General features: G+C 43.8%; 1 protein-coding gene across 1 annotated transcript in view; it reads left to right on the top strand.

Moving 5' to 3' along the window:
• Positions 1 to 13,868, top strand: part of LOC311592733 (tumor protein D52-like) — a 35,256-nt gene extending 21,388 nt beyond the window's left edge. Inside the window, 5 exon segments of the mRNA XM_084773486.1 lie at positions 404 to 505; positions 1,528 to 1,554; positions 9,301 to 9,342; positions 10,796 to 10,844; positions 12,285 to 13,868. Coding sequence (XP_084629612.1) covers positions 404 to 505; positions 1,528 to 1,554; positions 9,301 to 9,342; positions 10,796 to 10,844; positions 12,285 to 12,407 — 343 coding nt within the window. The 3' untranslated portion in view covers positions 12,408 to 13,868.
• The last annotated feature ends 243 nt before the right edge of the window (positions 13,869 to 14,111 follow it).

Consider the following 14,111-nt stretch of genomic DNA (forward strand, 5'->3'; position numbering starts at 1 on the left):
ACTGGACTACAGGCCAGAGCTACCATGCCCAGCTGTTTTTTTACATGGATTTTTGGGGCTCAGACTTGGGTCCTTGGGCGTAGAAGGCAAGCGCTAATTGACTGAGTACCTGGCCAGGCCTTGGCCGGCCATTGTAGGTACAGCTTTCCTTTTTTTTGGGAGGGAAGGGGCATTTGAGTTTGACAGCCTCACCCTGATGCTTGGCTTATTCCTCTCTAGGTCTCTGCCCAGGGCACCAGAAGATCACAATGGAGTGACTATTGCTGCCCTGACCGTCATAGAGACGGTTTAAAAACTGTTCCGTTCTTGAGTTCTTCAACAGGTCATGGCCACTGTACTGGAGAGAGTGGGTAGAAAAGCCTTGCTGACATTTTCTCCCCTGTTCACTCATTCTTGACTGTAGATACAAGAAGACATCTGAAACCCTAACCCAGGCCGGACAGAAGGCTTCCGCTGCGTTTTCATCTGTTGGCTCAGTCATCACCAAGAAGCTGGAAGATGTAAAGTACGTATGTGGTTCCCCTTGCTCACTGAATCGTGACGGCAAACAGAACTGCTACACCGATTGCTGTTGGTCCCTGCCTTAGGTTGTGGGAACTCCTTCCTTCAAACCAAGTCCTGAAATGCTTGCCTGAATTCCTCTAGGCCTAGTATTCTAACCTCCAAAATGAGCATCCTTTGAGTCCCTTTAAAGGGCTGCTGAAAAATTCTGGTTGCAAACTTGTGCGTCTCGGTGCTTCTCGATCCCGCAGTGTGAGTACGTCTGTGGCGTTCGCAACCGTGTGAGTGTGGGCAGAGCCGGGTACCTTTCTGGGCATGAGTACCAAAAGAGCACTGCAGTGCACGCTGGGCCTTCACTGTCTGCGTGTGGCATTTGTATGTCATGGTGTGTGGTTTCAAGGTGCTTACTCGTGCCCTGGTCTGTCCTAACCCATAAGCTTTACCCGTGTCCATGCTCCAGGCCAGGTCTCGACTTTGAGTTTCTTTTTTGAGATTAGTTTGCAGAATTTTTCTTGTCATTTTGGTAGGGCCACTTGATGGTGTGTGTGTTTGTACTTCCATCTGCCCCCATGATTAGATTCTCGCCCACCATGGTCATCCTAGCTCACGGTGGCTCTGCTTCCGCTGGCGTGCACACCTTGTTTGTCTTTCTCTCGGCCTAGATTGCATGACTCTGTATGTTTTATTCGTGGGGGGAAAATAGGTTTTACAACCAGAATTTTGTAAGTTGAATTGATTTGGTTTGATCAGTATATGATACTTGTGTGTTAAAATCCATTTCCTCACCCGTTATATTTGAGAGCAATGTTGTTCTAAGCTTTAGTATGGAAAGGATAGATTTCCTGAACCTTTGGATGATTTGGGTGTACAGCACCTGCTGGGTGCTCTCACCTCTTTTAATGTCGATGGAATCTGTAGTGTTCTAGGGGCCGTGTAAAACATGTACTAATAAGTAGGTTATTTTACTGTGATTCGTTAGAACTTCCTTTCTGTTTCTGTTTTAACGCTTCCTCTGGCTTCTTACAGACTGCAAGCTTTTTCACATTCCTTTAGGTAAGGAGAGTTTGAGCCCTGCTGCCGCCTAGCAGTGTGTGAGCCGAGTGTGTGAGCGCAGATGTCGCTGTCTTGGTGGATGCTCCTGTGTGCCCACTGTGTGATTCCGCTGCATCCGCAGTAGCTGCTTCTTGGGCGTGTTTCTAATCCCAAGGGAGGTCTTCTTGTATGCCGTGTGCGACACTGTGGCTCCAGGGAGGTGGAAAATTTGAAGTTTCAATTATTACTATTTTTTTTTTAACATGGCATTCAGAATCCCTCCCTTTTAGTGTCTGGCTGTTTGGTTTTGATGCTTTTGTGAGGATGTTGGGACATCTCCTTCATGTGGGTCCTTTTGTGTAATTATAATAGACTACATTTATACTGTCCCATGGTGTTAACTCTTCCATCTTATAAAGGTTACAGTACTGTGTGTTGGAAGATCTTACCATGTATTTGTCAACATCAGGTTTATTAGCATACTTTACTGTTTTATTATTTTTCAACTAACTGTTCTTTAAGTGTACCAGGTAGTTTTATGGTTTGTCTCAGGAAAGAGGTCCCTGTGATGCTGAGGCAAATGCTCCTCTCCTGTTGCAGAGTCTGATTATATATGTAGGTATTACAGAAGGCAAGTGGAGATCCTTAAAGAGGAAACAGGGTGGGTATCTGGATCTCCATCTCTCTCCTGAGTGCTTCACATCATCATCTTAAGGAGTCCTTGTGACCAGTTAGCCACACTGTTTGTTTGTTTTTTCCTTCCTGTCTCACTTTTCTGGTTAACGTAAGAAAAAAAAAATCTAACTTTTTATTGATTCCCAATCCCATTCATCTCTCTCCTTCAGCCTTGTACCCCCTCCCTCACTCACCAAGCAAAACAAAACAGATGTCACTGTGGAAGCTGTGGTGCATCATGGTGTGTCCCACAGCACAAGCTTTTATCCACGCATCTTTACTTGCAAACGTCCATTGCGGTGAGTCACTGGTCAGTCCAGGCCTCTGCTCCACCGTCATTACTGGGTCCTCACCTGGACTCCTCTTGGCTATCCTGTTGTTTCCCTGTGTCATGGAGATCCTGCAGCTTTGGATCTCCAGACTGGCCCTTTATGTACTCCGGAAGTCCATAGATGGGGTAGACGTTAGGGTGGGACAGCTCAAAGTCTTGGATCTGGGCCTGGGTGGTAACTGAGTTGGTCAGCCTGCCAGCTCTTTGTAGCCTGTGCTGCTGGGACCAGCTCACCAGTGGTTTTGCTTTTTGTGTTTTGTTTTGTTTTGTTTTTTCCAGGAGAGGGGAGGGAGGCCCATCCTCCTGCTCTCATGACCTCAGGGTCACCTCTGTTGTGCTGCCCAGTACGATTTAAAGCTCCTCTCTTCCAAGTGGGCAAGGGGTGGCCCAAGCTGTTCTCAGCCCTTGAACATCAACATGGTCTCAGGTTGCAGGCTAGACCAGGGACCCCCAAATGGCCTTTGGTGGTAATACGGGCCTCAGACACAGACCCCAGCTGCAGCAGGGCCATGGATCCAGACGTGGTCCTCAGAGATGGGGGCTTCGCCATGGCCTTAGGTGACAGTGTGGGATACTCATATCGGACTGTTCCTCACCATCTTCTCATCTCTGGCTTCTCTTTCTCTTCCATCTCGCCACTGTGTACTTTCTTGTCATATGGAGGAGCATGGGCCTCTGGTTGTTAATTGGTTTTTTTTGTTGTTGTTTTTTGTTTTTGGTCTTTTGAGACAGGGTTTCTCTGTGTAGCCCTGGCTGGGCTAGATCAGGCTAGCCTCAGACTTACAGCGATCCACCTGCTTCTGCCTCCCAAGTGCTGGAATTAAAGGTGTGTGCCATCACCGCCCGGCCAGTTTTTAAAATCAGATGACAAAGTGACGAGTTCCATTACGACATCTGCACACATATATGTCATTATACCTTTTCTTATTCACCATTGCTTTCCCTGCTGCTCTCTCCTTTGCCCTTCTTGCTGGTCCTCTATTCTTTCATGTTTCATGAATTCCATTATCTGTTTTTTTTTTCTTTTTTGCCCCCTCCTTTAATATCTCTTTCTTTCCATGGTCTCCCTTCTACTCCCTCCCTTTCTCTTAAATAAGCCAACAGATGGATACAGCTCTCATCCTGAAAAGTGGAGTGAATCATAGAGATGCACAGACTCTCCCTGTTGAACTATTTAGGGCTAAGACCATGAGTTCAAAAGAAATCAAGTAATCAATGGTAGGACGTGACTGTTGGAGGCAAATGAACAGGCATTTAGTCACATAAGCCATAAGTCACACAGCACAAGAGTACCTGGGGTGGCCAGATTAAAAGGCTGTGACCATAAAAGACACAGATTTTGTTAGAGTATATACCGTGAGTGATGTGGGGGAGGAGCCAGGGCCTTGGGATGCTTTAAGCATAGAAGAGCTTGCAAGTACTTGCTCTTCGGCCAGGGTCAGGCGTGCAGATAACGGCACTGTGCAAGGCTTGTGCAGAATGACACACTTCCCCTTCATACCATTCTTTCCCCACACTGTTAGCAAGATGAAAGCACATGTGTGTGGTTCAGTGTGCACCAGCTTAACAGATCAGACTCTTGCTGCTCCAAATAGTCTCAAGTTACGTTATTTCTCGTTATTTCAGTTAGAAACATGGCCGATTATGCTACACTGTTTTTAAGTTAGTACATTTTGTTCTTTGACAATTACACACACACACACACACACACACACACACACACACACACACACTATCCCCAAACCATTCGTACTTCGCTCCCACCCTGCCAGCCTGACTTCTTCCTTACAGACAGATGCCTTTCAATACTCAGTAACTTTTGTTTTGTTTGGTGCCCTACTGAATTTAACTAGGGCCATCCGTGTGACCCTGGGTTGGGAACTAACCGTCCCAGTATTGTGTGACTCACCTGTGTGTATATATAACTGATATCAAGTCTCCCCATCACCCCGGATGTGTTAGCTGTCAGTAGTTCAGCAGTGGATGCCCACGAGCCCCTGCCCGTCCATAGACTGTTAGCAAGGTAAAGAGCCAGAATCAGCAGGCATGGCTCCTGTGATGAATGATTGCTGCCGCTGCGTCAGGCTTACAAGATGCCACTTCGCAGTCTTCGTCTCACCTTCCAGCACTTAACATTCTTTCCCTCCCCTTTCCACAGTGTTTCTTAAGCTTTAAGGGGGTGGAGTAAATGTTTGTCTTGTTTTTACTTACAAATCAGTAGTGTAGAAATGAAGAGTATGTAGAAGTGAAGGCTTCTGATGAAAACTTGGAAACGAGAAAAAAAAGGTTCTCTTTTTAATTTTGTAATTCTTAAAAACCAGCAATCACGCAAGTCATTTAACCTGGTTTCATGTTTTCAGATATATAAGGAAAACCCACATCTCTGAGATCCTGAGGGTCCCAGGGCTGTTTCCCAGTGCTGGCAGCATGAGCCCTTCTGCAGGGTGGGGCGGGAGCCGAGAGGATGGACGCCAGAAGCCCCTTTGGCAGTTCCTCTGATGGTTAAGCCCATTAGCTGTTTGTCCTCCTGAGTCCCTCTTTTGGGTGGCAAACTCACACTAGTGATTCGTGGCAGTGTAATTTGGGATATAAAAGAGAAGTGCCCTGCTTGTGCTAACTCACTTAAAAAAAAAAAACCGCGTGGTCAGTTAGGGAGCTAACATTTGAGATTTAGATATTTGTAATAATTTTGGCCAGGTTAGGGGAGGACAGATGACAGGAAAAAGAAAGGAGAGAGGAAGAGCGAGGAGGGGTGGGGAGGGGAGAACGCTTGGGAATAGCTGCTTTTGAGGCTGAGAGCTCTGCCAGGCTGGGATCCTGGTGGGACCAGGTAATGAAAACTGACCCATAATGCCCTTGGGGATAATCATTGACCACCCCTAAAAGCAGTGTGTACATTCCCACCTTTTGGCTTTTTGCTGTTTTCTATGTGTATAGGCGCCACATTGAGTCATGCTTATAATGTGAGAAATCCTTTCCAAGCACCTTCTCATTTTAACCACTGCTACCGTTAAACACAAGTGATGGTCTTACAGCATCCTGGAATGATTCAGTGGCTCCATTGTTTCATTTCTTATGCATTTAAGAAGAGATGCTAATTTATTTTATGTTTATGTCACAAGGCATTTACCTTTCATCTGAGTATTTATGTATACATCCCAACATTTCTAATTTGTTTTGGGGTTTATTAAGGCCATTCTAGACAATTCCTTTTTTGCTGAAAGTTCTGCCCTTTGTGAGAAAAGAAATAATCTTTCCCCCTGTGTAAAAGAGTACCTTTTGATTAGAAACTGAATCACTGTAATACTTTCTCTACTTTTCTCATTCCCAGTTTTAGTTGACTAAAGTGTTCATTCATTCTTATGTATTTGCTAAATGTTTACTGTGTGCCAGATTCTGTTGTAGGCTGTAGGGCTGGAGCTAAGAACTGCTGATATTGTACACTTTTAAAAGAGATAGTTTACTATGAAAATGGTGTTGATTTCTGTTTAATGTAATACTAATGGCTAATAATGGTTATATCCTGGATAAGATGACGCTGAGCCCTTTCAAAGTAGGGTGGTTATTGCTTTGATAATACAGTGGGGAGGACACTTAGCTAGAGGAAAACCAAATGGCTGTAAAGCCAGTGTAAGTGGCTGGTGGTTAGGATTTGAACCCACTACTCCTGGTCCCAGAGCTGACACCCTCCCCAGAGCAATGAGGTTGGGAGTGACCCCTGCTCCCCAGGCATTGCTCTTGGATTGCTCACATGAGAAGAGATTGCGAGAGAGCTGACGCGGGATTGCTTTTACAGCACGCCCGCCCTGTGGCAGGCATTCTCACATTCTCTCCCTTGCTCTGTGTTCTTAGAGATGGAAAGCTCAGATAACAGTGTCAGAAACTAGAAAAAAAAAAACAACAAAACAGTCTGGCTTTAAGAGAATGAGTTACACAGAGTCAGAGTGAGCCTGAGATCGAAACTGTACAGTGAGGACCAACCAGCCCTCCTTGTGCAGTTTGCCCTCCTATTGGGTTTGGAGATGCCTAGCTGTGTATCCTGGTTTGAGCGTTACATATCAAGCTGGGAGAATTTTAGCAGAGTTTGCTTTGTAGATGGGACGGCTCCCCGTAGCCCCTCTGTTAAGCGCTGACTCTGGCTTTCTGCTGTAGAAGGTTCTATAGTGGGTTCATCAGCTTTGGATGAAGTTGGAAGTGGTACATTAGGTGAAGAGGCTTTGTGTAGAGGAGCCAGAAACGAAAGAACAGCTCCCCCTGCCCCTCCCCCCCATGCTTAGCGCAGCCTGGCTACCCACCAAGTGAGATTTCATCTGGATGGGACTGTCAAGGGCCTTAGATAATGGCATGGTGCTGGGGTTGGTGTAAAAACCTTGTTCTTCCCACTAAAAAGACCGCAGAGACCTTGTCTCAAAGCTTTTTCTACCAATTGACCGTTGTCTGTTTTAAATATATTTTTAATTTTGAAATTTTGCTACAGAAAAATACTCAAAGTCAACTCAGTGATTTTTTTTTTTAATTTAACAAAAATAAGTCTTATTATAGGCAGGTCCTAGCCTTGTCTCCTGTATTGTCTCAGGTGTACTTAATGTGTCCTGCTGGGAGAACCTACCTGGCTCCTGGTAGGAAAATAAAAACTTTTAATGTGAGTGTAGAAATAATAACTAGATTGGTCTGTGACTTTTAAGAACTTTAACTTTAGCCACGCATTTCCCCTTTGGTTAATATTATCAAGCTATGTGCGAATCCCATGAACATTTAGCATATTTGGCCACTACTCACCCTCTTCGGCCAGAAGCCAGCAGCTAGAACGTGGTAGCGTCTCCTGATGTGAGTGTTCTGGTGAAGAATGTTTTTGTTGAGGAACAGAAAATAATGTGCCGTAGCTCAATGCAAAAAGGGGATGCTTTGCACAAATACAAAACCGTTTTGTAAAGCAAGGAGCAGGGAGACACAAGCCAAGCCCCACTCAAACCGGGCGACTACTGGAAAACCCTGGAAACTGAGGTAATGCCGAGAGCTCTGAGTCTGCCCCCTCCTACCCTGTCCTGTACCTGCATGGCCAACTCCCCCTCCTTCCTAACCCTGCCGTGCTTGCATGTATCCTTTCTTGGGAAACAGGCTTCCTCGCAGTTCTTACAGCTTTTCTACAGTCTGACACGGCCTCTAAAGTAGTGCGGCTTTCCAGCTCCGAGCTCCCAGGGGTCGATTTCAGGATAACACTCCCGCATCCCATACAAATGCATGTACGCTCTGCAGATCGTCAGGAGGTTCGAAGTGATGGGTGGTGCTCCGCTGATTTATCATAAGAGTTAGGGTCAAAGGTGTTTTGTGGGTACGTGGCTCTTCCGGGCTCCTTTTGAAGATGGGCCCGAGGCAATCCATGTGATGATTCAAATTCAGTTCGGTTGTTAAGAATTTAGAAAGATTGTCTTCAGTAATCTATGCTCTCCAATTATGGGACCAGTCCACTTCAAAAGAGCAAACAGAACTGCTAACTTCCCCCTCCTGTGTAGTTCACACCCAAGATGCAGCCAATAGTACACGCCACTTCTGTCCGCTGGGGACCTCGCTGGGTGACGTAAGAGAGCACAACCCAGTGGTGTCCTGATTCTCTGTTAGAGTTTTCATAGTCTGCTGCACATCAAGACCATACTGCATATAATTACATAGTAATATCAAGCTAGACTTGATATCACGGCGCTACCTATAACAGCAGTCTTTGAAGACAGTAATACATGCACAAACTCTTATAAATATCGAGGAGTAATACTTAAACTGTTTGCTTTTCCCAAAGGAAAGATAACTTACCAAAACCCAGCCTAGTGACCAAAATATTATGTGCAAAATAACAGTATGAGAGAAACAAATTTTTTTTGTTTTTGCTGTTGTTTTTGAGATAGAGATTTTTTTGTGTAGCCTTGGCTGTCCTGGAACTCACTCTGTAGAGGCTGGCCTCTGAACTCACAGCGATCCATCTGCCTCCCAGAGTGCTGGGATTTTTTTTTTTTAAAGAAGCCCAAGAATGATATTTTCAGCTGGTGAAATGGCATCTAAGGAAAGTCCAGGAAGAGCAGGCTTTGCCAATCAGTGAGATGTACTGTTCTAGGGTAGAAGTCAGACCCCAGAATCTGGAGAGATGAATAGCGCTTCAGCTTCTAGGAAGCCTTGAGATCAAGTCTAAGCGTCTCTTACTGAAGAGGAGATACTGTTACTGCTAAGGCGTGCTATGGGATTTGCAATAACTTAGCGTCATCAAATGGACGGTAGGTTTAGAAACTGGTTTGTTCCAGCCTAGAAATAAATATTTAGAGGAAGATGGCTGCTGTGTGTCTTTAGGAGGTGTGTGTGTGTGTGTGTGTGTATGCGTGCACACTTCACTTTTTTGAGGGGAGGTGATGAATCAGGACTCCTAAAGACCAGTCTCAGTTTTCTGCTACGTTGGGACATAATTTCTCTTCTGAGCCTTGATGCCTTGTAGAGCCAAGAAAAGCATTTTATGGCTTTCACAGTGTGAGGGAAGACGCACTTGTCTCATTCACCCTAATGATGATTTGGTTGAAATTGGCCTATGCGTGGCTCAAACAGTAAATTCTTTTGGAATAACTTTGCCATCTCTCTCGCACACACCTCAAAGAAGCAGATCGTCGTTCACAGGGCCGAGAGAATGAGCTATCAGAAAGCCTTACTTATCAGGAAGTGTGGCCAGCTTCTGCTGTTGAGTCACTAACCTGTCTCTGTCTCTCTTTAATGCTGCCTCTCAGTATCCGCTCCATTCAGCACTCGATTAGCATGCCTGCCATGAGGTAAAGTATATCTTTATGAGATGCTCCCTGCCCTTTGTTAGGATGTTTAACCCAAGCCATTGGGGAGGGAATTAGAACTCAACCTCTAAGAAGCCACACATTTAACACTTAGAGTTTGTAGCTGCTTTTCTTACAGTGTTGGGATACATCCATGTGATCCAAAATGGGAGATTCTGTTATTTACTTTTTTTTTTTTTTTTAAAGAATTACTATTTCAATTTTATTTTATTAAATCTTTATCTGAAAGCAGTTGAATAATGGGAAGTTACATGCCAGTGTAACGTGAAGCTTTTCTGGGGTTCAGGGCTATTCTGTCCCTTTTCTGTCTGTGTTAGCTTTGGTTGTGAATCCGCCCTCCTGCTGCGTCCGTCCGTCCCCCCCCCCCCCCCCCCCCTGCCGCCCGCCAACACACTTCCACCCTCCCATTCTGCTTCCCTCATCGAAGTGTGGCCTTTGGAGCCAGCCTTCCTCAGTGGGCACTTGTAATTGGTCTTAATTTAACCCGTGTAGGGAGGCAGAGGCTCCTAACAATATAAACCCTTGCCCTGGACTTGAGTCTGTGGGAACCACCTAGAAAAGGTCATTATATTGCTGCACGGTGGACCCACCCCCTAGAGTTTCTGATCTAGAGCAGGTGTGGGGCCTGAGAATTCATTTTCCTAGTGTGTCCTTGAGAGCTGCTGCTGCTGCAGCTGGCCTGGGCTTAGGGGGAATAGGGTTGAGCACAGTGGGCCCACAACCATCGGCGTTGCCCCCTTCTGTTCCCCCTTTTTACCTTTGTAACAGGGTGGGTACTTAAGGCCCTATGGATAGGAACCTATGGGTGACAGAGAAAAGCCCAGAGTGTGGAGGAAATATATATTTCTGAGATCTCATATTTCTTTTAGTCCCTTCTTTCTCTGTCTGACACTGACTTCTGGGAGTTGGGGTCCCTGCAATGGGGCCTCACACAGTTTGCTTGTCCCAATAGCATGGTGTGTGCTCATATGGAAATCCCACTGTGCAGGACAAGATGCTAAACTAGCATTCTAAAGCACAGTGCCTGAGTTCGGGGACCCCCACGGTGGCATCTCCTTGCCTGAGTTCGGGGGACCCCACGGTGGCATCTCCTTGCCTGAGTTCGGGGGACCCCACGGTGGCACCCCTTGCCTTCTGATGAGATGTTAGGGAAGTGACAGAGCTGGTGTGGCCTGGCGTCTTCCTTGTCTGCATGTGTCTGTATCACAGTGTCACTTGTATCTCAGAGTGGCTGTCTTCATGAACCTCAGAGCAATAGACATACACATAGTAAGTGTATGTGCTGATACCGGTGCACATATATGCAGATAAACATGTTCTTTTGCTAATCATGAATAACAGCAAAGAGAAATGTAGCCAGCCAATGATGCTTTCGAGACTTTTGACTTTTCTCATAGTGGTTATAATTTAACTTTTTCTTTTTCTGTCTTCATAGAAACTCACCAACTTTCAAGTCATTTGAAGAAAAAGTTGAAAACTTAAAGGCAAGTAAAGGGATGAACTATTTTTATGACACATTGTTTGATGCCTTAAATCTCTTTGTTGTGTTTAAGTCACATAAAGCTTTAGAGTACTTTAAGAGGTGTAATCTGTGTTTCACTAACGGACATTACATGGTTTTTATATGGTGTGTGTGTGTGTGTGTGTGTGTGTGTGTGCGCGCGCGCGCTTTTGAGCATGTGTTGGGAATGGATAACATAAAACAAACAGTTCTTCAGATATTTGCTTTATTTCAGATATTCTTATTATTGAACAAAATTTGTTCTAACCTTTTTTTGTTTGGAAAGCGCAAAATATTAAGAAGTTGGTTCTTCATCTGTTTTGCTTTAGAAACCCACCCAAACGTTTCCCTTTGTTATTGATTATTGTGCTTCGATGTTGTATTTGATGCCTGTTTATACATGCTTTATAAAGGAGATTGTGTTTTTAATTGTTGGATATTCTGTTAATTCTGTTATTATATTCATTGATGTAGTCATTGTCATCATCATCATTGTCTATTATTATTATTATTATTATTATTATTATTATTATTATTATTATTATTATTTGGGGGTTTTGGTTTTGGTTTTGGTTTTTTGAGACAAGGTTTCTCTGTGTAGCCTTAACTGTCCTGGAACTCACATAGACCAGGCTGGCCTTGAACTCAGAACTCAGAGATCCACCTGCCTTTGCTTCCCAAGTGCTGACATTAAAGTCATCCACTACCACTGCCAGCTTTTATTTTATTTTGAAGGATAGTTGTATTTATTATTTAGCAATTTTGCACATTTATAAAATGTACCTTGACCATAACCACCCCTTTCATCCTCTCTATTGGGGTGTACATCCTTTCATAATGATTAGGCTAGGCACAGTGTGTCTGGGCGTGGTGGCACACACCTTTAATCCCAGTACTTGAGGAGGCAGAGGCAGGTGGATCTCTGTGAATTTGACACCAGCCTGGTCTACCAAGTGAGTCCAGTACAGCTAAAGCTACATGGAGAAACGCTGTATCACCCCCCCCCCCCCCCGCTAAGATTATAGTGCACCTGGAAAAATAATTTGTTTTTTTCCATTGTTCTCAATAGCATTTCTGAATGAATGTGGCTGAATGAAATAGCTAGATTACAAAATGTTTACCAAGCATCTACAGAGGTCAGGAGATACTTTGGAATAATAGAGTGCACAGTTCTTTTAAGTAAAATTTCTGGTGAAGTACAAATCGCTGATGGGGGTGGGGCATTTCAGCAAGGAAGAAAGCAGGTGTTTACCTGTTAAGTTACCCTGAGTTACAGCAGCACTTACATCCACAAGCACATGATGATCACTGTGTCATGAGAGGCCCCATTTGTTCTCGAAAGTAAATTTAGAGTTCTTTCTGCAGAGGCAGTTAATTTTGTTTCATTGATGTCTTTTCTTTTTCACCCTTTTTTTTTTTTAAGTCTAAAGTAGGAGGAACCAAGCCCGCTGGTGGTGATTTTGGAGAAGTCCTGAATTCCACAGCAAATGCTACTAGTGCCACGAGCACGGAGCCACCTCTGGAACAAGCGCAGGAGAGTCCCTGAGCTGCTGCCCTCTGCTCTGCGGCCACTGCCGGGTGCTGCAAGTGAGACTGAAGCTCATCGTCAGCGTTCACGGCCGCAGACCTCTACCGGATGTGCTTCTGTTTAGCTTTACTTATTTCTTTGACCAAATAGTTTGTGAATTAAACAAAGTGAAACCACCTTCACCTCCACTCCAGGGAAGAACACCCTTTAGTGTGCACTTTGTGTAGGAAAGAGCACTGCAGAGCCCCTGGTAGTCCCCGAGGCTCTCACCAGAATGACAAAAAGCTGCAGGTGACCCGTGTTTGTACTTCACAAAATCACTCAACATCTGGCACTCTAGTTTGAGTCTTCTTTCCTATACAGGTCATTTTTTTTCCTTTTTGAGTCTCTGTACACTTGATTTCTTAACTAAAATTGTTCTTTTCTAAATTCTGGTTATAAAAAGGTTTGGAAGTATATTATTATTTTCAAAGGAGAAACTACCAGCTACTTTTTTTTTTCTTGGATAAACAGTTGTATGAGGACCTGATCTTGGGTTTCTGAAGACACCAGACTAAAGTAGACAGATATGTATGTATTTCAGTTGTTCTGTAAGTTAAAAAACATGCAGAAACTCAAACTTCCAGTGGTGTGAGTGTAAGGTCCCCTCCCATATTCTGGTAATTGTCATTTGTAACAGCAACTATTTCAGCATATGTGGTTATTTACTATACCACTCTTACATGTTTTTTTTTTTACAAGACTAAAATTTAATTTCAGGTACATTGATAAATGACATTGTAAGTTAAACATATGATATTACTGTAAGTTGATACGTTACCACACTCATCACTGATAATTCCAAAAGTCTATAAAGTCTTTTAGGTCTGGATAGCTATACAAATGCTAAACTAGACCACCTTAGGGGAAATTGCCGCCTCCATTAAATCCATTTAGCACCCTTTAGGAAGCACAGAAAGTTCTATGAGAAATACAACTTGAATATTTTTTTATACTAAGGTATTGTCGATAACTCCAAAGGATGTAAGGCATTAATACACATGTGCTTGCTGTGCTGTACTTGTTTCAGTGTGTTAGTAACTGGAAACTGTACTGTAGACACTGCCCCTGTTTTGAGGATCAAAGCTTCCAGATGGCTCTGCTAAGCTCCTCTGTGGTTACTACTGACCCACTACCATTTCCTTGTGCTGTGTATGTTTATGGCCTAGGAGGGTGTATCTGTTATTTATCTATTGTGGTTGTTTTTATCATTGTCCATGCCAAATGTTAATTGCCAAGCTTAGAGTGACCTAAAGCATTTTTCAAAAGCATGACTAGATTTAATTATGGATAGTTTCTGCAAACCAAATTTGAAAAGGCACAAGCATCAGCTGTTACAGAATGACATGCTGCCCTTCTTGACTGCTACTTGGATGAAATGGACTCTATGTTCTATTATTACATGTGGAAAAAAATCTTAATAAAGTCTGTGTATCAGTAGTATAGGTTTCAACATTTATTAAGAAGCCAGTGGTCCGGGTAAGCTTGTATTCTAAAATCTCAACTGGTGTTCTGGAAGCATTTTGCTAGAGGACCGAATGTGTAGAAATTTATCTCTTTAGAGAAATACTGTGATTATTCAATATAATGGATTTTCTAACAAGTAGTCTCTTTTTTTCATTCCAACAAATTTATTTTAGATTTATTTATTATTATGTATACAGTATGCATCAGATCACATTA

This window comes from Acomys minous, assembly GCF_964271855.1.
Source record: "Acomys minous genome assembly, chromosome: 1".
NCBI classification, from domain to species: Eukaryota; Metazoa; Chordata; class Mammalia; order Rodentia; family Muridae; genus Acomys; species Acomys minous.